Raw genomic sequence first — 26,103 nt, forward strand, 5'->3', positions numbered from 1 at the left:
TGGAATGCTAAGAATGGGTTAATTTATTGCAGAGATGGGATGATGTAGAGAATAAAATGAGGAAGTTGAGAAGCTGGGGCGTAAAAGAAGATGTTGGACTTAAAAAGGGTGTGTGTGAGGGAGTCTATAGGAAATTATCTCTCCCTCTTAACAGCATTCCCTCACAGTTATAGAACCACTTTATTAGGCAGGGAAGAGATGACTCAGCAAGTGCAGAGCAGGTAGGGTGTGGTCAAGGCAGGATAAAAACCCTCAGCATAGATCAATCAGAGAGGCCTGAGGAGAGAAGAAAAGCCTTCAACCTATGCCTCCAAAGAAGTGTAAACTGTAGATTCTCTACTCAGGTAGGCCAAGTTTACCTTGGAACCCTGCTGAAATTGTAACTTTTGAATCGAGCGCCAAGCCTGGCCAATTGTACTGCATTTTTGAAAGACAGAAGTATAACTCGGAGACTCCAGGCTGTAAGCAAGCTGTTTGTGCTGCCTTGTGAGAGACATATTAGAGCATGCCATGGTCCTGCAGGAGCTGGCCATGGAAGAGTACTTTTTGAACAAAAGAACTACTTTTTTTTTTTTTTGGTGTGTTTATTTTCTTCTGACCTATGAGAGGAACTGGGTTACTCATTTTTCTGGTCTTAAAGTGGTTTATTTCACTTTTAAACCTCTGTATGGCTGCGTTTTTCAAGGCGCCAGGCTACTACAGTGTGAAAAGAGAGTCTGTTGTCCTGGAGGAGAGGGGTAGAGCAGCATGCTCTAGCCAAAATAGAGACTTACGGGGAGGAGAGACAAGAAACCACCCACACAGCTAGGGGGCTGTAGAACAGACCAATAGGGTCAGTACAAGAGCCTAAAGGTAAACGTATCTGTCATGGACTTTGCTCACATGCAGGGAGCTGACCTATGAGACAGAAGGTTGCAACCCAAGCAGGAAATCATTGCATTCCTTGTCATCAAGCAGATGCAGCCATTACAGATGGGTTGTGTCCATCAACCAGCAGAGGGAGATAGAGACCACACTTTTTTTTCAGTGTCTCATACCAGCTTGCTCCACTGCCTCTCTTCAGTATTCTCTATCTCCCCTAGCACAGTGGCTGCAGCTTCTTTGAGCTCCGTCTAAAATCTGCCTGGAGGTTGCTCCTGTGCTTTTGCCAGTTGTTAGCAGGGGTGTTGGAGGCTATAGCAGCTTCACTTTAAAGGCACATAGGTTCGCCCTTTCCCTGCCTTACCCATACCTCCGTGGATATGGACACATTGCTTAGCTTTCCCTGTCCTTCCCCACCAACAGTGGATGTAGGCACATAGGTTCGCCCTTTCCCTGCCTTTCCCACTCACCTGAGCCTCCGGAGTTCTATTTACCTCTGCTTTCCTCACAGCGTTAAAAAAAAAAAAAAAAAAAGCGCTTAGACGCTGGAACAGAGGTTTTTCCTTGCCTTTTTCTGAGGGACCAGAGCTGTGATACTCGGTCCAGTGAGGTAAGAGTGTTTTCTGACTCCTCCGGGGTGGGCCCGCGATTGGGGCGATTTTGAATTTTACCGCCGTTTTCGGCGATGGCTGCGGAGACAGTAAAGCGCTGTTCCAAGTGTGGCAAGCGCAGATCAGCAGCAGGGCTCTGTAAATCGTGCTGTACAGACTTTAGAGCCGGCCCGAGCATGGCAAGCGACGATTCTTCGCACTCTGAGCTGGCAGCAGGCGCCATTTTGAATTTACTGCATGGCGCGACCTCCGCTGAGACGGAGAGTCCTGAGCCCGGGGGGAGGCCTCGGAGTGAGGCTGATATGGGAGCTACTAGCCCCGGCAGAGATCCGGGTGCCCAGGGTGAGTTTTTCTCCCCTGATTTTGTCTTATTAATGCATAAAGCATACATGCTTAAAAGAGCTCTCCCACAAAGCCCGGGATGGGCCTCTTCTAATGCCCCCCCGGTGGATTCTAGCCTGGGTATGCCCTCTGAGGCGTTATTCCCTGATAATTGGCAGAATATGAAGCGCAGAAGGGCTCATTCCCCTTTAGAGAGTGCTGCACCTCCATTTTCCCCCCCGTGGTCGGGCTGCGAGGATTCGGAGGACTCTGGCAGGCCTTCATGGTCTGAGGAGCCAGAGTCTGGTGCAGAAGTGACTCAGGATCTGGACGATCCCTCCGTGGTGAGGATTTTCCACCGTGATGAGCTGCCAGCACTTATTTCTGATGCCCTGCAGGCTCTCTGTATTGAGGACCCTGCCAGTGGCACGGCCTCCTCTGTGAATCCTAGGATGGCTAGTACCAAAAAGCCTGCTCGAGCCTTTCCTTTGCATGACTCCATCCAAGAGCTTATTTTGGCTCAATGGGCTGACCCCGAGGGACCTTTGAAAGTTTCCAGGGCTATGGGGCAATTATACCCTCTGAGTGAGGAGCATATGGCTCGCTTTGCTATGCCTAAAGTGGATGCCCTAGTCACAGCTGTGACAAAGAGAACTACCCTCCCTGTTGAAGGAGGTGTTGCCCTGAAGGATATTCAAGACCGTAGACTGGAATCAGCACTTAAACGGTCATTTGAAATTGCAGGTCTCACTATTCGGGCGTCTGCATGCAGTTGTTATGCTGCTAGAGCCTGCCTGGCTTGGTTGCAACAGGCAGTGGAACAGCCTGGTGATGGAGCGGAGCCCTTTTCAGATGTGGCTCCGCGGATGGAGTTGGCCTTGTCCTTTCTTGCTGACGCCCTTTATGATATTGTCAGAGCTTCGGCAAAACACATGGCAGTAGCAGTGGCGGCTCGCCGTCGTCTTTGGCTACGGCATTGGGCGGCAGACATGGCCTCTAAGCAAAGGTTGGTGAAGTTGGCTTTTCAAGGCCTTCTCCTGTTTGGTGAGGAGTTGGAGAAAATTGTGAAGGGCCTGGTGAGGCTAAACCCCAGCGCTTGCCCGAAGATAGGCCTCAGCCTTCCTCTAAGGGTGCGGCAGTCCACTCCTCTTACAGACCTCGCTTCCGTGAAGCTCGAAGGTACCGCCCGGGGCATTCTGCTGGGTTCACTTCTCGTGTCTGTTTTCAGCAGAGGAACTCCTTTCGCTCGGACAAACGTTCCACAGCCACTGGCTCAAGGCCTGGAGTTCAGGGGCGACCCTCTCAATGATGGTGCACCGGCCCTCTCCTCGAGTCCTGTCATCGGAGGACGTCTTTCCCTCTTTGCCGAGGAGTGGGCCAACATTTCTTCAGATCAGTGGGTCTTGGACCTGATCAGAGACGGTTACAGAATAGAATTCAATGCCCCTGTAAGAGATGTGTTTGTGGAGTCCTGATGCGGTTCTGCCGCCAAATGGGCGGCGGTAGAGGAGACTTTACAAGGTCTGATTCAGATAGGGGCCGTGTCCCCGGTACCTCCTGCCGAACACGGCTGCGGCCGCTACTCCATCTACTTTGTGGTGCCGCGAAAAGGAGGGTCTTTTCGCCCTATTCTGGACTTAAAAGAATTAAACAAGTCCCTGAGAGTGCAGCATTTTCACATGGAAACCCTGCACTCCGTCATTGCGGCGGTACAGCCAGGAGAGTTTCTCACGTCTCTGGACCTGAAAGAAGCTTACTTGCACATTCCAATTTGGCCCCCGCACCAGAAGTTTCTGAGGTTTGCGGTGATGGGAAAGCATTTCCAGTTCTGGGCCTTGCCTTTTGGCCTCACCACAGCTCCCCGCACCTTTTCGAAGGTTATGGTGGTAGTAGCTGCCTTTCTAAGGCGAGAGGGTATTCGGGCTCACCCGTACCTGGACGACTGGCTCATTCGAGCAAACTCTGCTGCAGAGAGTCAGCATGTAACAGCCAGAGTGGTCTCAGTACTTCAATCTCTGGGCTGGGTCGTCAATTTGGCCAAAGTCACCTGACCCCCTCGCAGTCTCTAGAATATTTGGGGGCCAGGTTCGACACAGCCTCGGGGTATATGTACCTACCCGAGCAAAGGCGGTGCAAGCTTCAGAATCAGGTCCGTCTGCTCCTGAGGATGTCCCGCCCGCGAGCTTGGGACATTGTCCAGCTGCTTGGATCGATGACGGCCAACATGGAACTGGTGCCCTGGGCGAGAGCGCACCTGAGACCTCTACAGTATGCTCTACTCCAAAGATGGTCTCCAGTATCTCAGGATTACCAATGCAGACTCTCTTGGCTCCCTGCGGCCTGACTCAGCATGGAGTGGTGGCTCTCAGACAGCATGCTGCGGCGAGGAATGCCGCTGGCGCTCCCCGATTGGTGCCTAGTGGTGACAGATGCCAGTCTGAAAGGCTGGGGCGCACATTGCAAGGGGAAGCATGCCCAGGGTCTATGGACACCCGAGGAGTCAGAGTGGTCCATCAACCGCCTAGAGTTGAAAGTGATGTTTCAGGCGCTTCTGGCCTTTCAAGTGACCCTGTAATTGGCTGTCAGAGTGATGTCGGACAACACGACAGCAGTGGCCTACATAAATCGACAAGGCGGTACTCAGTGCAGAGCTCTAGCCGCGCAGGCTGAACAAATTTGCCACTGGGCCGAGCTACATCTACAGTTTCTGTCGGCAGCTCACATTGCAGGTCAGAGCAACGTGCAAGCCGATTATCTAAGCAGGCATCAGATCGATCCAGCGGAGTGGGAACTTGCAGACGAAGTGTTCCTGCAGATATGTGCCAAGTGGGGCAAGCCCGTGATTTGATCTAATGGTGACAAGCTCCAATGCCAAAGTCCCGTGCTTCTTCAGCAGACGGAGAGATCCTCGCGCGGCGGGGTTGGATGCCTTGGCTCAATCCTGGCCTCCGGGCCTACTATATGTGTTCCCTCCGTGGCCCTTGATAGGGCGAGTGCTCCTGCGGATTCGGCTGCATCCAGGAGAAGTGGTTCTCGTCGCCCCAGATTGGCCCAGGAGGCTTTGGTATGCGGACCTCCGACAGATGCTCGTAGAGGATCCCCTTCAGTTACCTCTGGTTCCCAACCTGTTGTCACAGGGTCCTGTGACCATGGAGGATGCCGGACGATTTGGTCTTATGGCCTGGTGATTGAGAGGGCGCAATTGAGAGGCAGAGGCTATTCCAATAAAGTAATTACCACTCTCCTGCAAGCCCGCAAGCGCCACTTCCATGGCTTATGCCAGGATTTGGCGCCAGTTTGAAGTCTGGTGTGCTTCCAGAGAGATCACACCCCTCCTGTCTCGCCGATTCTGGACTTTTTGCAGGGTGGTGTACAAAAAGGCTTGGCCTATAATTCCCTGCGGGTGCAAGTGGCAACGTTGGCCTCCCTGCGTGGCAAGGTTGAAGGTGTGTCTTTAGCTGCTCATCCGGATGTGGCACGGTTTCTTAGAGAGGTGCTTCGGCTCCGTCCTCCCGTGCGTGCACCTTGTCCAGCTTGGAACCTGGGGCTAGTGCTGAAGGCCCTTCAGGGTGCTCCCTTTGAACCGCTTCGGCGTGCTTCAGAGAAAGATTTGACACTGAAGGCCGTCTTGTTAGTGGCCATTACTTCGGCAAGACGGATGTCAGAGCTCCAGGCGCTGTCCTGTAGAGACCCTTTTCGGCAGTTTTCAGAGTCCGGGGTCACGTTTCGGACCGTGCCTTCCTTCTTGCCTAAGGTGGTTTCAGCGTTTCACCTAAACCAACCTATTTTCTTGCCCTCCTTTGTCGAGGAGGAGTTTCCAGAATCTTTTGGGCAATTGCACCTGTTGGACGTGCGCAGGACTCTGCTGCAGTATCTGCGAGTTACTAACTCTTTCAGGACCGCTGATCATCTGTTTGTTTTGCTATCAGGTCCTCGCAGAGGGTCTCCAGCACCTAAAGCCTCTATTGCCCGCTGGCTTAAAGAATCTATCTTTTCAGCTTATTTGCTTGCCGGCCGGCCTCCGCCTGATGCCTTTAAGGTGCATTCCACTAGAGGAATTTCCTCTTCTTGGGCTGAAACTGGAGCACTCTCTCTTCAAGAGATTTGTAGTGCAGCAACATGGGCTTCTAAGCTCTTTTTTGCCCGACATTACAGGCTGGATGTGGCTGCCAGGAGGGACGCACATTTTGGAGCGCAAGTGCTGGCGCGTGGTGTGGCTTGTTCCCACCCTATCTAGGGATTGCTTTGATACATCCCATCTGTAATGGCTGCATCTGCTTGATGACAAGGAAGGGAAAATTAGGTTCTTACCGTGATAATTTTCTTTCCTTTAGTCATAGCAGATGCAGCCATGATCCCTCCCTGTCTGATGCTATGTGCTGTAAATCTATTTCAGGTTCTGTTCGTGTTTCCTGGAGATTCCGTCCTTGGGAGAAAGTCGGAAAACAGTCTTCAGGATTCTTGTTCAATTAAAGGAGGATGACTTAATTCCCTCCAGTTTCATGTTTTGGAGGATGAGTTTATTCCCTCCGGGAGGATAAGTTTATTCCCTCCAGTTATGTCTCAGTGGAGGATGAGTTTATTCCCTCCAGTTATGTCTCAGTGGAGGATGAGTTTATGCCCTCCGGGAGGATGTTTCATTCCCTCCATTCTGAGTTAATGCCCTTTGTTGTAGGGCCATCGTTCGCTGTGAGGAAAGCTCATGTTATTCCCATAGCGGTTTGCCATACTGCTTTGGAAGCTTCAAATACTGAGGAGAGGCAGTGGAGCAAGCTGGTATGAGGCACTGAAAAAAGTGTGCTGTCTATCTCCCTCTGCTGGTTGATGGACACAACCCATCTGTAATGGCTGCATCTGCTATGACTAAAGGAAAGAAAATTATCACGGTAAGAACCTAATTTTCCCGTCCTGAGTACATGCTGAAACTACAAATATAAAGAGAATGTGAACATTCATATACTCATGTGGGGGCAGAACAGGTCCCTCTCTGTTCTATTGGTTAAAAACCAATCAAGAGGTCTTATCACAACTTTTGAAAGAATGACTGTTCTATTATATTGAATGCAATGTTTAGATCAGGAGTGCCAACCTTGGTTCTCGAGGGCTGCAGCCCAGTTGGGTTTTCAGGATTTCCCCAATGAATAAACATGAGATCTATTTGTACACAATGAAGGCAGTGCAAGTAGATCTTGTGAGTATGCATTGGGAAATCCTGAAAATCCGACTGCATTATGAACTGCCCTCAATGACCTTAGTTGCCTACCCCTGGTGTTTAGATCCAAAAAGATATACATTGCATCTGATCTTCTAAAAAATAACCCTGAAGGTCATCAGTACTGAGATCAACAAGATTTTAGTGCTTGATGGTCATTTAGCAGTTTTTTCCCACATAATAAGCCCTTGCCCCCTACAAAATAATGGGAAAATTAGCGCGTGGCCATTAATGCTGGAAATAGAAAAATTGGGAATGACACGCGTAAGCACACACTATGGCCGCTTTTTACCGCAGCTTAGAAAAAGGACCCTTTAGTGATTACTGCACATTAATGAGTATATTAGGAGGTGTTTTACAAAGGTGCACTAGCATTTTTAGCTCACACTAAAAATTAGCACGTGCTAAACATGTAGACGCCCATAATATCACTATGAGCATCTACACAGTTAGTGGCCACTAATTTTTAGTGCACGCTGAAAATGCTAGTGTACCTTTGTAAAAGGGGCCCTTAGTGCACAAGCTGCATAAAACATACCCTCAAAAGGAAATGCGTTAGATTTGCAGTTAACACATGCTAAAATCTGTGTTAACTCCTAGGTATCCTATTTTGTTTTTTAATGTTATTTCATTTATTGTAAACTACTGTGTTGTTATTTTATGAAGAGTAATGCAAGTAACTCAGTAATCATAAGCATAATTTCTATATTTACTGATGCAAAGTTCTTGTCAGTATGTACTTGCTGAAATGTTTATCTATGCATTATTTGACTTATGTTTCCTGCTATTTTTAGGCAAAAGTACAGAACAACATCAGAAAGGTAAGTTGACAATAATTTAGCTATCAAAAAGCTTGGCATGTTTATTGTTGTGGGAAGGGAAAAGAAGCAAGGCTGGATGGTTCAGAGGATTCCTGCTGGGATGTAAATGTGTAGTAGTTTTTCATGTTTAGATTAGTGACTCTAATGAGGACCAGGATTTTAATGTCTGAGCAAATGAACATCTCTTGATTTTGTGATATAAAAACAAGCCAGTGGTTCTTGTCAGCATTCCAGTGAGCCCAAGAATTCTACAAGATAAAAATTTGGGGGAAATTCACATTTTCATTTTAACTGCTGATTTCCAGGTCTCTTAGACACTGAAACAATTTTTAGTTGCAGCCATTGATGTGAATTGTATGAGTCCTTTTGTACCTACAGACCTTGTTGTCAGTTTGCAAAAGAAAGCTCAGATAAGTTTCTCTTATACTCGAGCACAAAGGTGGCTCAGATAGTTTCAGTGGAATGGGGCAAAAGCCATCATATACTTAGAAATATCCAAATCTATGTGCATTGATTGTCAAGTTAACACTGCCCCTGGGAATATTTAATTTTAATCTGGTTAAATGTGCGATAGTTGTGAAATCCCGCATGTTATTTTAAATGGACGATAGGTAACTTCTTAGTTCCCTGGATAAATCCCATGGAAAATTATCCTCATTGGTTACAATATTGTTTGAATTTTGAGAATTTCACTGTGTTTTTGTAATATAAAAATAAAGAACACGACAACATATAAGGACTGTAAAGCTCAGGTAGTCTCCCCAGTGCATATCAGAGATCCCTGTTCTTTGTTTTTCCCTTTGCGTCCTTCCAAATAGAGATCCTCTGTGTTTAGCCTGTGTTTTCTTGAATTCTCTGTGTTGCTTCTGTCACTTCCATAGGAGGCCATTCCATCATTTCACCACTCTTTCTTTGAAGATATATTATCTAATATTACTCCTGAGTTTACCCTCTTTGAGTCTCAAACCATTACTTCTTGTTCCAGATCTTTCCACTGAGACATATTATTTATGTCTCTCCTTTCTGAAAGGTTGAATATATTTATGTCCTAGCACAAAAGTTTCTCTTTTTCTCTCCACTGTAAAAAGCTTGAACTTCTTTTTTTTAAAATTGAATTGTTCGGGTTTAGGGAAATTTTGTTTGATATTTGTGTGCTTATTCGATATAAAACAGTGTAGGCTAATAGTGCAGTGTTGATGCAAGTGAGCTGTGCAATGTGTTGATTATGAAAGAGGCACATGATATATTTTTCTTAGACATGGTTAGTTTATTGTATACTGTATAGTCACCATAGAGAGGAGAAAGATGCATGGCCTGGTGTTGCTAGGCAATAGTATGACATCTAGAGGCCAATGTACTGAAGTTCATTATGTTTCACAAAATATGATTTCAAACGAAAATAAAAAATAAAAGGAAAATAGCATGTGTAATCAGCCCTTTGCCTCTAATCTTACTATTTTACTGGAAATAGCTTATTTTCTTTTTTTTTTTTTTAATTTTATTTTATTTTTTAATTTTTACAATAATTTCAAGATACATCTTGACAGAGAAAAGATGATTTCCAAAAGTTAAAAAAAAAACTTAACATCACAATTTAAATCCTACATTGTTATCTATATGTCAATAAGGAAATCAAGATTAATATTTCAATTTTACAGTATAGAACGTAAAGAAATTCTACATTTAACCATCTATAGTCCACTACAGTGGGGGCCTGTCTCAACATTTAATTATAATAAACATTATATTTGAAAAGAAAATTGAACTTGAAATAGGGACAAGAGAGGAAGTTCCAGGAGTTTCTAATTACTTCACGGAGTAGATGTTATTTTTGGTCTTGACTGGACTGAGGGCAACAAGGCTATTTTTGAGTCCAAAAAAGAGTTAAGTTGTGTTGGATCAAAGAAAACATATTTAATGGTATTCAATTTTAGCACACATTTACATGGGAAATTTAACCAATAAAGTGCACCTAGTTGAGAAGCCTTGGAACATAACTTAAGAAATTCTTTACGCCTTCTTTGGGTTGCCTTAGAAACATCCGGAAACATTCTTATCTTATAGTTCATGAAAAGGTGATCTCGACGAGGAAAAAACTGTTTAAGGATCCAATCTCTATCCGGTTGTAACACAAAGGAAACAATTAAAGTCATTGGTACTAAGCCTATATTATCATCTTCCAGCGTTTGTGTTAAATTCAAATCCAGAACATCAAAAGATGTTTCAGGTCTTTGACCCTCCACTTGTACTTGTTCTCTTTTCTTATAAGGTAGTAAATAATAAATTTTAGATATTGGAGGGTATGCTTTTTCTGGTATTTCCAAAATTTCAATCATATATTTTTTAAAAGTTATTGCAGGTGCAATCATAGGTTGCTTTGGAAAATTTATCAGTCTTAGCGTATTAGCTCGCTGAGCGTTTTCCAAATTTTCTATCTTAATCTGGAAATATGAATTTTCTTTTATCAGGTTAGCTTGAATTTGTTGGATAGTTTGTGTTTCCTTTGAGATGTTTTCCGTTAAAGTTTCCAAAGTTTGGATTTTTGTTTCCAATACTGGTATTTTATTTAAAGAGATCTGAGATTGTTCATACATAGAAGAAATTCTGTGGGATAAAGAATGCTCCAGGCTCTTCAGAGCTTCCCATATAATTTCTAAAGTAATATTATCTGGCTTTTCTCCTAATGCAGACTTACTTGGTAAATCCACTTGAGAATTTCCCTCCTGCTTTCCTCGTCCGTTGATCCTCGGTCAAGGCATCTCCTTCAACCAACTCCTGCACAAACTGTGCAGTTTCCATCGGCAGATTTACTTCCGGGTTGGGTCCCGTTCCGGGAGACCCTATCGCCGCTTGGGAACTTGGGGTTTCCCGGTCCCTTCTCGGCGTGTCTGCCGGCATGGGAGGAGGCATCCTCCGTTCGGGGCTTAACGTGGTGTCCAACTCTTGGCGGGGATGCTGTTCTCCTCTCTCCGCACTCCCCATCTGCAGAGCTGCCGCTCCCGACATCACTCCCGGAACCAGGAAACGATCCAAAGCACCAGGTACCGGCGAGGCAGAAACCGCGAGTCTGGTTCTCTGTCTTCCCCTCCTTTTAGGCATAATAAAGTATAGAGGAAACTCGTTTTTGTTTTGGAATTTGTAAGGTACGTGGTCTGGAGCGTCCCTCAGAACTTCCTCTCCGTCGCCATCTTGCCACGGAAATAGCTTATTTTCTAACAGTTTTTCTTTTATCTGCAATTTTAGTGCAATTTTATTGCTGAAAAATGACTGTGATGCAAACTTATCAAAGCAGCTGATTAACTATGAGTATATGGATAAATCATGTGCAGAAACCACTTTGCAAACATGATTTCTAAAACAAACAAAAAAAAGAAGCCCTATAATTCAGTGAGGTGCATATTAAGATTCTACGAGCAAGTTAGCTGTTCTGCTAGTGGTTTATTTGACTACAGCAAAAGAGTGCTAAATTTGCATGAAATTCAGCAAACTTTAATGCATTGGCTTCAATGATTTGTAAGGGGTCCTTTTACTAAGGTGCACTAAATGGATTTAGCATGCACTAATGATTAGCATGTGCTAAATGATAAGAAGCACCAAAATAATCAGTGCAGAAAAAGCGCTATTCTATAAACCACACTTAAAATAAGGCACAGTTTGTAGAATAGTGCTTATGCCCGGGAATCATGCTTAACTTTAGGTGCGGCCATTTGTACCAGCGGAAACACCTTCATTCCACCCATGAGCCTCCCATTTCTGTGCCCCCTTTTCAAATTGTGTGTAAATTTTAGGTGCGGATCTCATGCCTAAATTTACGCATGTAAAGTTCAATTAAATTTAATTACTGCTAATACTTGCTAAAAGCCGATTATTGGCGTCAATTAGCTTGTTTAATTAAGTTTTTTTTTCTGGTGCTGATTTTTGAGCACCATTTACTATATCTGCTCCATATTATAGTGTAACTCTTCCTTACAACAGGTGTCAATAATGGTTAATAATTGTTTAGAGGTTATTGGAGCCCGGATGAAGAGGTATAAGCTTAAACAATGCAGAGAAGACCACATTTATATTATTGGATTATAAACCTGATCCTATGGAGACCCATGTGGTGGTTGGAGGTACTTTGTATCCCCTATTAAATTATTAGGGGCCCTGTTTACTAAGGTGCACTAGCGTTTTTAGCACATGCTAAAAATTTATGCATGCTAACCATGTAGATGCCCATAGGAATATTATGGGAATCTACACGGTTAGCACATGCTGAAAATGCTAACGCACCTCTAGCACGACTAAGCAAACAGGTCCCTAGGTGTCTATGAGGGGCATAATCGAACGGTGCCGGCGAAATACATGGCTGGCGATGTATTTTGGCGGCGCCGTAAACAACTGGCCAGACCTGTATTTTCAAAAAAGATGGCCGGCCATCTTTTGTTTTGACAATACGGTTGCTGCCAGCCAAATGCCTTGGATTTGGCCGGGGTTTGAGATGGCCGGCTTCATTTTTTAGCGATAATGGAAAGTTATGTCGGCCATCTCAAACCCCGGCCAAATCCAAGGCATTTGGCCGTGGGAGGAGCCAGCATTTTTAGTGCACTGGCCCCCCTGACATGCCAGGACACCAACCAGCCTAGGGGTCACTGTGGTGGACTTCAGAAAAGCTCCCTCGTGCATTGCTCCCTTACTTTGGGAGCTGAGCCCCCCCAACCCCCCCCCAACCCCACTACCCACAAATGTACTGCACACACTAAAATTGCTCCAGGGACCTGCATACAGCCTCTAGGACTTATTGCTGCTGTATAACTTTGGCACACCAGTTCACACCTGAAGACTAATCTCTCTGAAAAAGTCCTTTCTTGAAATAAGCAAGTTTACTCACAGTTAACTGCAGATCAGAGGTTATGCTCCACTGGCAAAGAGTCCCCTGGTACTAAGATTAGCAGTAGGTCAGAGCTGGCACAATGGTGTACAATGCCCTCTTTCAGCACCATGCAAGGTAAGAACTACATTCTCTAACGTGGGTAACACAGGAAAGGGAACTAAAACTGGCTTACAAAAATGGCCACTACCGCATGGACTACAACAGGAAACAAAACAGGGCACACTCTGACCTGGTTGGCAGGGGGGAAACGCACCATGGGAGTAGAGCCCAGTACCCTACACCCAACACAATGCATTGGTAATATGACTCTGCAGGGCACCTAACAGAAAAGGTGTCATACTCACCCAAGAGCCACATCGCAACCAGGGAAAGGCTGTCGGAGGATACAACACATTCTGCTGTCATGGAGGTGGGTACGGCATTTGAGGCTGGCAAAAAAGGTTTTTAGTTTTATTTTTTTTAGTTTGGAAGGGGGTTGGTGACCACTGGGGGAGTATGGGGAGGTCATCCCCGATTCCCTCCAGTGGTCATTTGGTCAGTTGGGGCACCTTTTGAGGCTTGGTCGTGAAAATAAAAGGACCAAGTAAAGCCGGCGAAATACTGCTTAATGCTGCTTTTTTTTTTCCAGGCCATCTGGTAGCCACGCCCATGCCCGCCCAAGCCCCGCCTTCGCTTATCTACTGACACACCCCCTTGAACTTTCGCCGGCGAAGCAACGGGAAAGTGGCGATGCTGTTAAAAATGCCTCTTTCCATTATACCGATTTCGCTGCTTTTCCGAAATCACCGGCCATCTCCCGATTTATGTTGGGAAATGGCCGGCGATCACTTTCAAAAATAAGCTGGTATGTTGATCAGGCATTAACATTGGATTTTCAAATTTTGTTTTTATTAAAGAGTTCTTTTTGTATATTATAGAAATTGAGACACCTTAGGAGATTTTTTGAGATTTCTCAATTTAGGTTGCTGGTGCAGTGTTTAGTTTTATCTAAGCTGGATTATTGCAATCTTCTGCTGTTGGGGGCTCTGATATGTCAATTGCGTAGATTGTAATCTGTACAAAATACAGTAGTGAGACTAATTTTCTCTTTAAGAAAACATGATCATGTACTTAGTTCTATTTACAATTGCACTGGTTGCCAATAGAAGCTAGAATTTTATTTAAATTTGCATACATTTTGTTTAAAACAAACAGAAGGTATACAGCATACATAGAAAGTATACAAACAAAAAAAGCAACACGGCCTTCAAGGCTGGGTCAACAGGAGTATTTTATTGAAAAATGACCTGACACGGGTCATGTTTCAGCATTAACACCTGCCTCAGGGGTCAGAATTTGGTTGTAAATTATACAAAATGTATAAATGTCCAATGCCTCTGAGAATGGATTGATAAAAACATCTGAGCCAACCGATCCTGTCGAGAAGGATAGCCACGGTAAACTCCTGTGTTAGCCATTCCCTCCCTGTGTCCCGCCCTCGTCTGACGTAACTTCCATGAGGACGGGACACAGGGAGGGAAGGCCCGAAGGGAGGTGATCTGCAGAATGCCGCTGCTGCGCTTTCACACGGAGCAAGGTGGTGAGGTGCTGTGATTTAAATGGAGGGGGCCCGGCCAGGTGGCGGATGGTCGACGGAGCTGCGGGCGGGTGGGACTGTGGTGCCGGGTCCCCCTTGGAGGCCTGGGGAATTTTGTCCCCCCTGCCCTCCCATGTTATAGGAAATGTTACAGTTCCAAAATGATATTTAAGAATAGAGGGGATCGCTCAGAGCATGTGGTCGCAACATGTGCTGTATTTCTAAGTTTTAAGATATATTTTGATTCTATTCTGTTTTATTATCCCCCAATTACCTATAAGGTAATAAGATAAGCATATGTAAGGAAAAGGGGAAGTAAATACACTAAATTTGAATTAATTACATTAACCTGCATTGTACGTTTAGGAACATGTGCTTAAAGCATTTGGAGCTTGCACATGTGAGGACATGTGCTTTTCCCAATAAAAGAAAATGTTTATTTCTTTTTTTTTTTTTACAATAGAGAGGCAATTTTAGAGAGGATCTTTTACCAATGGAAGTATGCTACAAAATAACAGGTTTGATTGTAAATGAAGCTGGATAACTCACATTGATGGAGGCTGCTATGGAGAGTGATGTAGGAGATCCTTGCTAAAACAGGAAGTTTCTTTGTAGATTTGCTGTCTGATGGAGCTTGAAGCCAGGGCCGTGCCAACACAATAAGAGGGGTAAGCAACGCAGGGGGGCGTCAACCTCTGGAGGGCGCCTACCGTTTCCTGAGGTCAGCTCACTTGCAAAATGTTTTACCTGAAGCTGTGATTCTCCTCTCTCCCCTGTCCTCCCCTCTTCAACCACAGTGCTCACTGAGGCAGGCAGACTCTGCTGAAGTTGTTTGAAAGAATACAACCAGTGCTATTTATGTCTTTGGTGTGGGACGAACACCTCATTCACGGTGAGCTTGAACAACATTCAAATTAAAGAGAACAGCCAGGTTTGGAGGGAAGTGTGCAAGTGAGACTGGAGAGAAATAAAAACTAAATAGTGTAATTGTTAAAATCTGTAAGTGGGTCAAAGTTTTTGTTTTTTTTTCTCTGAGCTTGTACACCAGAGGAGGGCATGACTGCAATGATGTTTGCATAATTATAGGTAACTGATAGCTACAGCTAAAAGCCATTTCATTGGCTGATGGTTCCAACAGTAATTTCAGAGGAAGCTTTTAGTTGACGTGTAGTGTAGAAGAGCTGGTAAGTGAAAATCTGATTGTTTTTTTTTTTGGTGTTTGTTTTTATATAAAAGATTCTCCTTGGATAGGAAGAGTCTGTGATATGTGAAATATATTTTGCTTTAATGAAATTGCTAAACTTTAGAGTCAGAGACTTATCAATGATCAGAAAAAGAAAGTCACCAGACAACAAAGGTAGAGAAAAATCATTTTATTTTCATTTTAGTGTTTGGAATATGTCCACTTTGAGAATTTACATCTGCTATCTTATTTTGCAATGTATAGTAATTTGTTTCTAAGAATATTGCTGACAATTCCTGTCAATGTGGCAAGTGGTGAGCGATCATTTTCACGGTTAAAAATCATAAAAAACTAGTAAAAAAATGCCCATTTCAAAAGGGAAGGAAACGGGCGCTAGCAAGGCCACCCCCACCCTCCCTCCCTCGCTGTTCCAGACTCTGCCGTCCCTCTGTTTTCACCCCCCCTTTCCGCGACCCAGTCGACCCCCCTTCTTGGCGAAAACCATCCCCCGCCGCCATCCAGTATCTGTGCTGACGGGGGACCCCAACCCCCGTCAGCAGAAGACCTGTGCTGGCCTTCAAGGCGTTGCTTCTTCAATGATTTTGTGTCCAAGTTGCTCTGCGTGCATCTGGCATCAGACGCACGCAGAGCAGCTTGAACCGAAGATCACTGAAGATGCAACGGCGTGAAGGCCAGCACAGGACTTCGGCTGATGGGGGTTGGGGTCCCCCATCAGCACAGGTACTGGACGGCGGCGGGGGATGGTTTTCGCCGAGAAGGGGGGTCGACTGGGTCGTGTTTCCCTACTCCTCCCCTTGCTTTGGTATCAGCTGTCACTGACGTCACTGATGTCAGTGCGTGCCTGCCTAGCAGACCACCTCCGAGGGAGGCACGGTCCCAGGCACATCCTGTTGGAGGTGAGAATTATTATATAGGATTATTTGCGATCAAGTATTTTGCAAGAAAGGCTTGTAAGCCTTGCCATGATTGCTATTGAGAATGATATATGTGCCCAGTTAGACATCAAAGATTTAATTACTAATTTCGTTAACATGAAAGCACGAAAAGCTAAGTGGTTGTAAACCCTCTATTTGTTCAGCAATCCCACAAAGATGCACTCCATCTTTCAGCTCCTATTTCCTTAGCATCTTGTGTCACATGGGGGGGGGGGGGGGGCGCCAACTGATCGTCTGCAGGGGGGCACCGGAGACTCTAGGCACGGCCCTGCTTGAAGCCGTTTCTTTCAGGTGGATGTGATGTCCAGCTTGGGAAGTCAGGATTCCAGGAGATTCTAGCTTGCTTTTAGATTTAATCACTTCAGGGCAGCGACGACTAGGACAGGAGCATCAGGAACAGCCAGGAAGAACAGCCCTCAGCGGCCCTGTGCCTAGCCACTTTGTAAAGATGGTGACAGGGACTTGGGTGCATGAAGCTGAAGCTGAACAAGGTCAACAGAGCACCGGAAGGAGGGGAGGGCTCCCTGTACCAAGCCAGGGTGAGATCGGGAGGCAGAATCTGAAGGAAAAAGGGAACTGGACAGCAGGTCAGCCCCGGATTTGCCAACATAGAAGAGGAGGGCTCCTCTCTGACAGCTCCTGACCTGCCATATAATCTAGCATATTAAAGGTAGGTGCTGCTCTTTGTGCATCACATGGAATGCTCGTTTTAATACTGATGAGCTTGTTATAATACATTTGCATAGAGCTATCGGTAGCTGTTTCAACGAATAGTAAACGGGACAAAGAACCTCTTTGTGCATTAGGTACTAAATAATGTTTGCTGTATACTGGCTACAGTCGGTTTAAAGCAAATGTTGCAAGCTTGGTAAGCTTTGTGCATTGGCTTCTCAGTGCCTCCTTAATAGGAGGTTTTAAGTACATCTGCACTAATTATGGCCAGAGTTAACATGCGCTAATGAACATTTCTGTGTAGGAATGGCAGAGGACCTGCAGGATACTTCCCCAAGCTGCACCTCTGCCTTTGCTCTTACCACACATTAAGGCTTTTTTATTAAGGCGTGTAGGCGCCTACGTGCGTCCAGCATGCATCAATTTGGAACTACCGCCTGGCTACTGGGTGACCCGAGTGGTAATTCCATTTTGCACGTCCAAAAATAATTTTTATTTTCTACTGTATGGCGTTAACCGGGTGGTAATTGGCAGTGTATGCGCACTGATGATTACTGCCCTGTTAATGCTAAGTCAATGGATGGCGGTAAGGTCTCAGGCCCAAAATAGATGCATGACAATTTTTATTTTGCTGCACATCCATTTTTGGTCAAAGAATGGCCTTTTTTGCAGGCACACTGAAAAATGGACCTGTGCATGTCCAATACACGCACCTACAAAAGTGCAGGCCATTTTTCAGAGCACCTTAATAAAAGGACCCCATTGTTTTTCAAGTTAAATTTTGCACTCACTGTGCCTTAACGCGTTTTAGTAAAAGGGCCCCAAAATGTATTCATATTCTTAGTCTTTTGTCTTAGAATTGCAATAATTCTATCTGTTTACATTTTGCTTTCTTTGCATGCTTATTTAATTATTGATCTTTTTGTCATGCATTTACAGTGGAGGATTACTGCACGCGGATTAATTAGCAAAACATAATTACAGTGTTGTCTACACCACATGCGGCTATACTTCCCATAAATCAGTAATTGTTATATCTCATTGTGATACTCTGCTCTTCCTGGGTTAACCTTTTCTGTTGCCATAATTGCTTTACAAGTCTTTTCTTGAATCAGTAGGTAAATGACCAACACATCAGGCTGCTCATAAAATATGAATGTTAGTGAAAACATTTGCAGGGATAATAATCATGATTTTGAGCTTCTGAATAAAATGTTTCTGCTGCAGAAGTAAGTCTGGAACTCTGTTATAATGACCTTCCTAATAGAATAAACATTTTCTGAAATTTAGCCACTGTCCTCGCAGTTTAGCGCAGTGGTAGGCAATCCTTGTTATGAAGTGCCACAAGTCAGTGGTGTTTGTCTAGATTTAGAGTTACACAAGTAACATGCATGAAATGAACTTTCATATATAATGGACTGGTATTCAAGGACTGGAGTTACCTACCCTTGGTTCAGAGCAGGGGTTCTCAACCCATTCCTTGGGACACAAATAGCCAGTCAGGTTTTCAGGATACCCACAATGAATATGCATGAGATAAATTTGCATACAGTGGAAGTAGTACTTGCAAATGCATTGTGGGTATCCTGAAAACGTGACTGGCTAGGTGTGTCCATGAGGACTGGGTAATAAAATTCCAATTATGTGGAAGGAGAAGGGGCATTTGGTGCCACAGGTTCTTTGGATACATTTTTAATTTCCACTTAATCTCTTTTCCAAGGGTAATTTTGATTATATTATAAAAAGCTACATATAATGGAATGGATACAGATTATTATTTTATTGTGTATGATACTATACAGTATCTCTGTAATGCTGATGACACAATCTAGTGGGAAAATATTCTCTCCTGATATAAAGAATTTAATGATATAGGAAGCAATTTTCAGTCCCTTGTAAAATGGCAATAGTTTGTTTATGCTTATGTTTATTTGTATTTGCAAAAAACTGCCTTTTTAACAAAAGCAAATCTAGGCAATGTACAAGCAGACCAAAAGAGAAAAGTGAAAAAAAGGAATTCCATTACAAAAGGAAAGAAACTCAAGCATACAGAGACAACATTCAAATAACCAAGTAACACTGACGGGGACTCTAAAAAGCATTGAAGGCTTGATCGAAGAACAATGTTTTTAGACCAAACTTAAATTTTTAAAAGATGTTCCGAATGCAGAGAAAGGGGCAGGGCATGCCAAAGAAAAGGGGCCAAAAAAAAAAGAGCTCTTCTTCTGATTGACTCCCAGTAAGCAAATGAAGGACTAGGAAGAGCAAGACGACGGTCATTTAGGAGTCCTTTTACCAAGCTTTGGTAAAAAGGGCCCTGCGCTTGCAGTGGGGGGCTGTTTTAGCCATGAACTCTGCAGTGCATTTTATCTAGCGAGAAAGGTGCCGGTACTCAAATGCCAGGCTACCCTTCAGGGGTGGGGTGATCACTGAGGTACCCTCCCCACAATAGCCAGGCCCCCTGCAACCACTTACAGAATCTATGACAAGGCAGAATTGGTGTGTAGAGCCTGAGGTTTTTCATTAAAACTTGGAGACCAGGGGTCAAATTTAGCAACAATGGAAAAGGTGCCGGTATTCAGTACCCCCAAGTACCCCCTGAATAGCAACAATTCTGAAATTCTTTTCTGTTAATATGACTGCCATAATATTCCTGTACACCTTATCTGTTATATTTACTCTGATTTTCTATTCCATCAATGTGATTGTAGTTGTATTATATTGTAAGCCATATTGAGCCTGCAAATAGATGGGAAAATGTGGGATATAAATGCAGCAAAATAAATAAATTAAATAAAAAAAGCCCTGGAGCTATGGACCTTTTTACCATAGCGGGTATAAAAAGATGAAAATAGCCATGACCATGCGGTAAGATTGCTCTTACTGTGTGGCCATGCAGGGGGGAGCACTTACCACCACCCACTGAAGTGGTGGTAAGGGCTCCCAAACTAACCCGACGGTAACCGGGTAGCGCACACCGCTATCCAATTACTGCCGGGTTAGGACCGTACTAAAAAATGCGGGCCAATTTTTCCTAGTACAGGAAATGGTACGCGCTGGAGCTGGAACTACTGCGGGTGCCCTCGTTGGGCCCACCGTAGCTCCAGATTAGCATGCGGGAAGCCCGCATTGGGCTTACTGCAGCTTTGTAAAAGGGCCCCTTAGTGATCGAAGCTGACAAACTGGAACATTTGGGATCGTCAAGGAGGCTAGGTAGTCTGGAGTTCCAATGTGGAGTGTTTTTTATATGTTAGTGAGAGGATCTTAAATCAAATTCTATACTCTACTGGCAACCAATGTAGCTTCTTACGCAGTGGGGTGACATGGTCTCTACATTTGGCATAGCAAAACACTCTAGCTGCTGTACTCTATATGTTTGAAGTCTCCGTAATTCAGATTTAGAAATACAGTACAGTCCTTATCCAACATAAACAGGACTGACCTGTTGTCGGATAAGTGAAAAGCCAGATAATATGGAAAACAATGGTAACCCCTCAGACAATACATCAGTGGCGAAGCTAAGTGGGGCCACGGGGGCCTGGGCCCCCATAGATTTGGCCCTGGACCCCCCTGCTGATGACCCTCTCGACCCCTCCCCTCCCGCCGCCAACCCCCACTGCCGTCGCCTACCTTTGCAGGTGGGGGACCCCAACCCCCACAAGCCGAGGTCCTCTTCTTCTGGCGCAAGGCTTCATTCTGTTTCTGTGAGTCTGACGTCCTGCATGTACAACGTGCAGGACGTCAGAATCACAGAAACAGAATGAAGCCTTGCAGATCAGCCAACGGCCGCATTTCTGGCTGATCTGCAAGGCTTTGTTCTGTTGCTGTGAGACGTCAGACTCACAGAAACAGAACGAAGCCTTGCGCCGGAAGAAGAGAACCTTGGCTGGTGGGGGTTGGGGTCCCCCGCCAGCAAAGGTAGGCGACGGCGGTGGCCGGTCATCGGCGGGAGGGGGGTCAAGAGGGTCGTAGGCAGAAGGGGGTCAAAGTTGGTGGCGGTGGCGGGGGGGTCGGCAATGGTGGGGGTCATCGGCGCCGGGGGGGACTAAAATGTGCCCCCTCACCTCGGGCTCTGGACCCCTCTTCCGCCGAAGTCTGGCTATGCCCCTGCAATACATAAAGGCATAGAGTTCCTGATTTTCAAGAATTGTTTATTAACAGTACTGTAGCACATTATGCAGCATGATTGGAGTGCTAAAACATACTGTAATCACTGTAAGAGCAATACAGAACTGTAAAAATACAATCATAAAGAGTACAGTACTGTACTGTATACCTTGTAGCAACGCAACTGGTAAACATAAATTATACAATTGTAAAATTTTGTGATTAATGTTTGTTTTCCCATTTGACTTTTCTTCCTTGCTGCAAGGTCACTCCAGTGTCTCAATAACATTATATCAGCTGTCACTTCCTCTTGTTGTTCCACATATGCCAATGCAACCTCAATTGCCTTGATGCCTTCTTTATGACTGACTTTTACAATTCTCGATTCAGCCTCACTTGAAGCATCTTGAATGGGAATGAAGATGATGGTGATAATCAGAGCAATCATTTCATTGTCAGTTAACTCTTCTTGCTTGTCTGTCTGCATCCATTCTTGTATGTCATCCCCACAAGCATTCTCTCATCCTGGCTTTTCTTGTTATTCTGTGTTCAGTGTCATGTCCTTGTTCATTTTCATTCTCAGGAATTAACATCCTCCATGATTTTTCAAGGGTTGGAGGTTCAATTTCATCCCATGACTGAGCGATTCAGTAGATAACATCTTTGATGTTCACTTTCTTTAAAATTTCATTCATTCCTTTCCTTTATCTAGTGCACAAACAAGCGTTGTGAGAAGCTTATAGTAATAATTTTTCTTTAAGGCTTCTAGTACACCCTGGTCCATTGCCTAACACAATGATGTGACATTGGGAGGCAGATAAAGCATTCTAATGTCAGCACTTCTCAGTTCGTCCTCGTCGGGATGAGATGGTGTCAGTGAGGGGCATAACCGCAAACAGCGGTCCCGAACCGTATTATCGAAAAAGATGGCCGGCCATCTTTCGTTTCGATAATACGGTTGGGGCCGGCACCCTAGGAGGCACTGCAGTGGACTTCAAAAATTGCTCCCAGGTGCATACCTCCCTTACCTTGTGTGCTGAGCCCCCCAAATCCCCCCCCAAAACACACTCACCACAACTGTACAACACTACCGTAGCCCTAAGGGGTGAAGGAGGGGCACCTACATGTGGGTACAGTGGGTTTGGGGGGGGGGGTTGGAGGGCTCCCATTTACCACCACAAGTGTAACAGGTAGGGGGGGGATGGCCTGGGTCCACCTGCCTGAAGTGCACCCACTAAAAATTGCTCCAGGGACCTGCATACTGCTGTCATGGAGCTGGGTATGACATTTCAGGCTGGCATAGAGGCTGGCAAAAAATGATTTTTAATTTTTATTTTTGGGTGGGAGGAGGTTGGTGACCACTGGGGGAGTAAGGGGAGGTCATCCCCGATTCCCTCCGGTGGTCATCTGCTCAGTTGGGGCACTTTTTTGAGGCTTGGTCCTAAAAATAAATGGACCAAGTGAAGCCGGCGAAATGCTCGTCAGAGCCAGCCTTCTTTTTTCCATTATCGGCTGAAGCTGGCCATCTCATAACCACGCCCCCGTCCCGCTTTCCATACCCTGTGGAAACGCCCCTTTTAACTTTGGCCAGCTCTGCAACGGAAAGCAGTTGGAGCCGGCCAAAATTGGCTTTCGATTATACCGATTTGGCCAGGTTAAGGAGATGGCCGGCCATCTCCCGATTTGTGTCAGAAGATGGCCGGTGATCTCCTTCGAAAATAAGCAGAAGTGTCACCCCCGTACTGCCTGACCCAACTCATTGTCACACTCGCATTCCCAAAACATCCTTATCTAACCTCTGCACTTCCTAACACTTCCCATCAATGCACCCAAAAGGAAGTTATACCTGTTTACACCAAGTCAATGGTAGGCATAAGTGGGTGCACCTATATGCACCACTCAACGCTTGCATGTGTATGTCTATTTTGTAGGTGCTCATTAAGGAACTGATCTGCTATCTTATAAAACAGTGCAAAGAGCATTAGCATGCAAAGCTACCAATATAGGCACTTTCTTACATGCGCATTTTGAAAGTACCTACTCGGCACCATTTCTAGAATTGCCTTTAAGGCTTGTTAAGCCAGTTCCCCTTCTGTTCACTTTTAAATGGCATGGAGGAGTGGCCTAGTGGTTAGAACACCTGTGTTGCAATCCAGAGGTTGCCAGTTCAAATCCCACTGTTGCTCCTTGTGATCTTGGGCAAGTCACTTAACCCTCCATTGTCTCAGGTACAAACTTAGATTGTGAGCCCTCCCGGGACACAGAAATATCCAGAGTACCTGAATGTAACTCACCTTGAGCTACTACTGAAAAAGGTGTGAGCAAAATCTAAATAAAATAAATAAATGAGATATCATCATATGCATTTTAGGATTTAGCAAACAAACATGAAGTGGCATGCCGCATAGCCTCCTAAAGCCCATCACCTCCAACAAAATCAACCCATGCTGATGGACATTAATAGAGTTTCCACTTCATGGCAATATTTTGCTGGAAATTATACATTAATAGTTTTGACATGGTGTACTTCTTAACTGAGTGATAGAAAACAATACACTAAGAGGGTGACCCAGAATTCAAGATTTCTGGTGATGACAAAGGGCATTCCACACGGTTCGCCTTATCTGCAATATTGTTTAAGTTTTGTGATGTTTTCACATCTCTAGGTATTGAATATACTATAGAGTACATGCAGGTAATATTATGATATATTCCCTGTTAAATTAGATTGGAATGTGATTATCAGCAGTATGGGGACTGTTATCATGAAAATCTGCTCCTGGCTGTCCAAAACAGTTACTTAAACCTGAATTTAGAGAAAATATATAGTTCTGTTGATAGTCCACAGGAATCTGACAATTAACATTCCTGATCAGGTGGACATAGCTGGATAATGAATTTATGTTCCACAAGAAGCAGTTACTTAAGAGTTTTATCTAAGCTTAGATTCAAAACTCATGTTAAATGGGTCATAAAAACTGCATCTAACAAATTAAGAACATTGAGAAGACTAAAGTAACCTATATTTTTTACATTACCTAAAATTCACAAAACTTTGGTATGCTCGCTTGGGTGCCCCACGGTATCGGCCTGTGATTCTATACTAGAGCGGGCTTGTAAGTATGTTGACTCTTTCTTGGCTCCTTAGTTCTTTTGATTCCTTCTTATTTGAAACACATGATTCAGTCTTTGAATAAATTACAAGAGTTACAAAGTTTACCGAAGGGAGCATTATTGGTCACTTTGGATGTGCAATCCCTGTATACGGTTATACCTCAACAGGACCCTACAGATTTTATTATGAAATTGACATATTTGGCCTTAACTAACAATCATTTTCTCTTTAATGGGGACATTTTTTTTACAACGTTCAGGCATTGCCATGGGAGCTTCGTTTACCTCTTCAGTGGCTGATTTATTTATGGCATGTCTGGCAGAAAAAATGTATACTTTGGAGGCATTCTGAGATGCTATGTGCTGATGGCGATATATTTATGACATTTTTGTTATATGGCAAGAGTGAGAATCTGCTTTGCAGTCTTCTGTGTTGGAACTGAACAGATGCCATCCTACTGTGAAGTTTCAATGTACTCATCATCATTCTGAAATGTGTTTTTTGGTTGTAAAGATTAAAATAAAGGAAGGAAAAATTACAACTAGTGTTTTTTCTAAACATCATAACACTTTATTGGCATTTGTATCATATTAAGAAAACTTCCTTTTGCGCAATTTCTTCATTACAGGCGCATTTGTGACTTGACACAGATATATAAATAGACATCCGTTCGGTTGAAGGACATACTCTATGATAGAGGGTATCCAGAGAAAACTATGAAGCAGGCATACAAATGTGCCTTCTATAATAATCGGGACTTGTTACTACAAGAGACAAAAAGAGAGTCAAAATTCTAATGTCTCATATTTTGAAATATAGGGGCACTTGTACAGAGCGGTGGTAAGTCCAATGTGGGCTTACCGTTTGATCTTTCGGGACTACTGCCGACCCAACATGGTCGCCGGCAGTAGTCCCTCCCCGAGTGAGCGCCATTTTTTGGGGAAAGAGAAAATCCCGGAAATGGCATAAGTGGTGCTAACCCAGCAGTTATTGGCGCACTGCCTGGTTACCACTGGGTTAGCATGGGAGCCCTTATTGCCAATTCAGTAGGTGGCAGTAAGGGCTCCCTGCTGCATGAACATGTGGTAAAAGTTATCTCACTGTGCGGCCATTTTGTTTGGGTGGCTTTTACCAGCTGCGGGAAAAAGGGCCCTGACGTGTGGGGCAGAAAGGCTCCTGCCGCTAGCACAGGGCCTTTTCCCTCCCAGTTTAGTAAAAGGACTCCTCACTGTTTTATCCACTAAAATTGCCAAAATTATTAGGAAGCATTGAAGCATTCTTGTAGTACATGATATTTTTGAAAAATCTCACTTTATGATGTCATATTCTTGTAATACAAATTTGGCTGACATTTTATGTCATTATGATTTATTTATTTATTTATTTTACAGCATTTATATCCCACATTTTCCCACCCATGGGGAGGCCCAATGTGGCTTACAGTAATTTACAAAAGCATACCTCAAATCTTCAACAAACAGTGAACGGCATTGTAGGGAAAGGGACAAGTGAGTAATAGCAGGAGTGGGAAAATATGGATAGAAAATAGAATTCAATAGGTAGCGGTGCGGGGCGGGTCAAGAGCGTAAGCCTTTCTGAATAAGTAGGTCTTAACGTAACTTTTGAAGGTTGGATGATCAGGGATGACTTTCACAAATTTAGGTAGACCATTCCACAGTTGTGCACTAATATAGGACAATATATATATTTGGACAGTACAAATTTCTGATATTAGGGGCTACATATATTGTGGTAAATGTATTATGTGTTCTATCATGATTGAAGATACTCA

General features: G+C 44.4%; 1 protein-coding gene across 1 annotated transcript in view; it reads left to right on the forward strand.

Moving 5' to 3' along the window:
• Positions 1 to 26,103, forward strand: part of PDE1A (phosphodiesterase 1A) — a 595,639-nt gene that overhangs the window by 62,512 nt on the left and 507,024 nt on the right. Inside the window, exon 3 of the mRNA XM_030209839.1 lies at positions 7,800 to 7,826. Coding sequence (XP_030065699.1) covers positions 7,800 to 7,826 — 27 coding nt within the window. The remainder of the gene's footprint in view (positions 1 to 7,799; positions 7,827 to 26,103) is intronic.

Source organism: Microcaecilia unicolor, chromosome 7 (assembly GCF_901765095.1).
Source record: "Microcaecilia unicolor chromosome 7, aMicUni1.1, whole genome shotgun sequence".
Taxonomy (NCBI): Eukaryota; Metazoa; Chordata; class Amphibia; order Gymnophiona; family Siphonopidae; genus Microcaecilia; species Microcaecilia unicolor.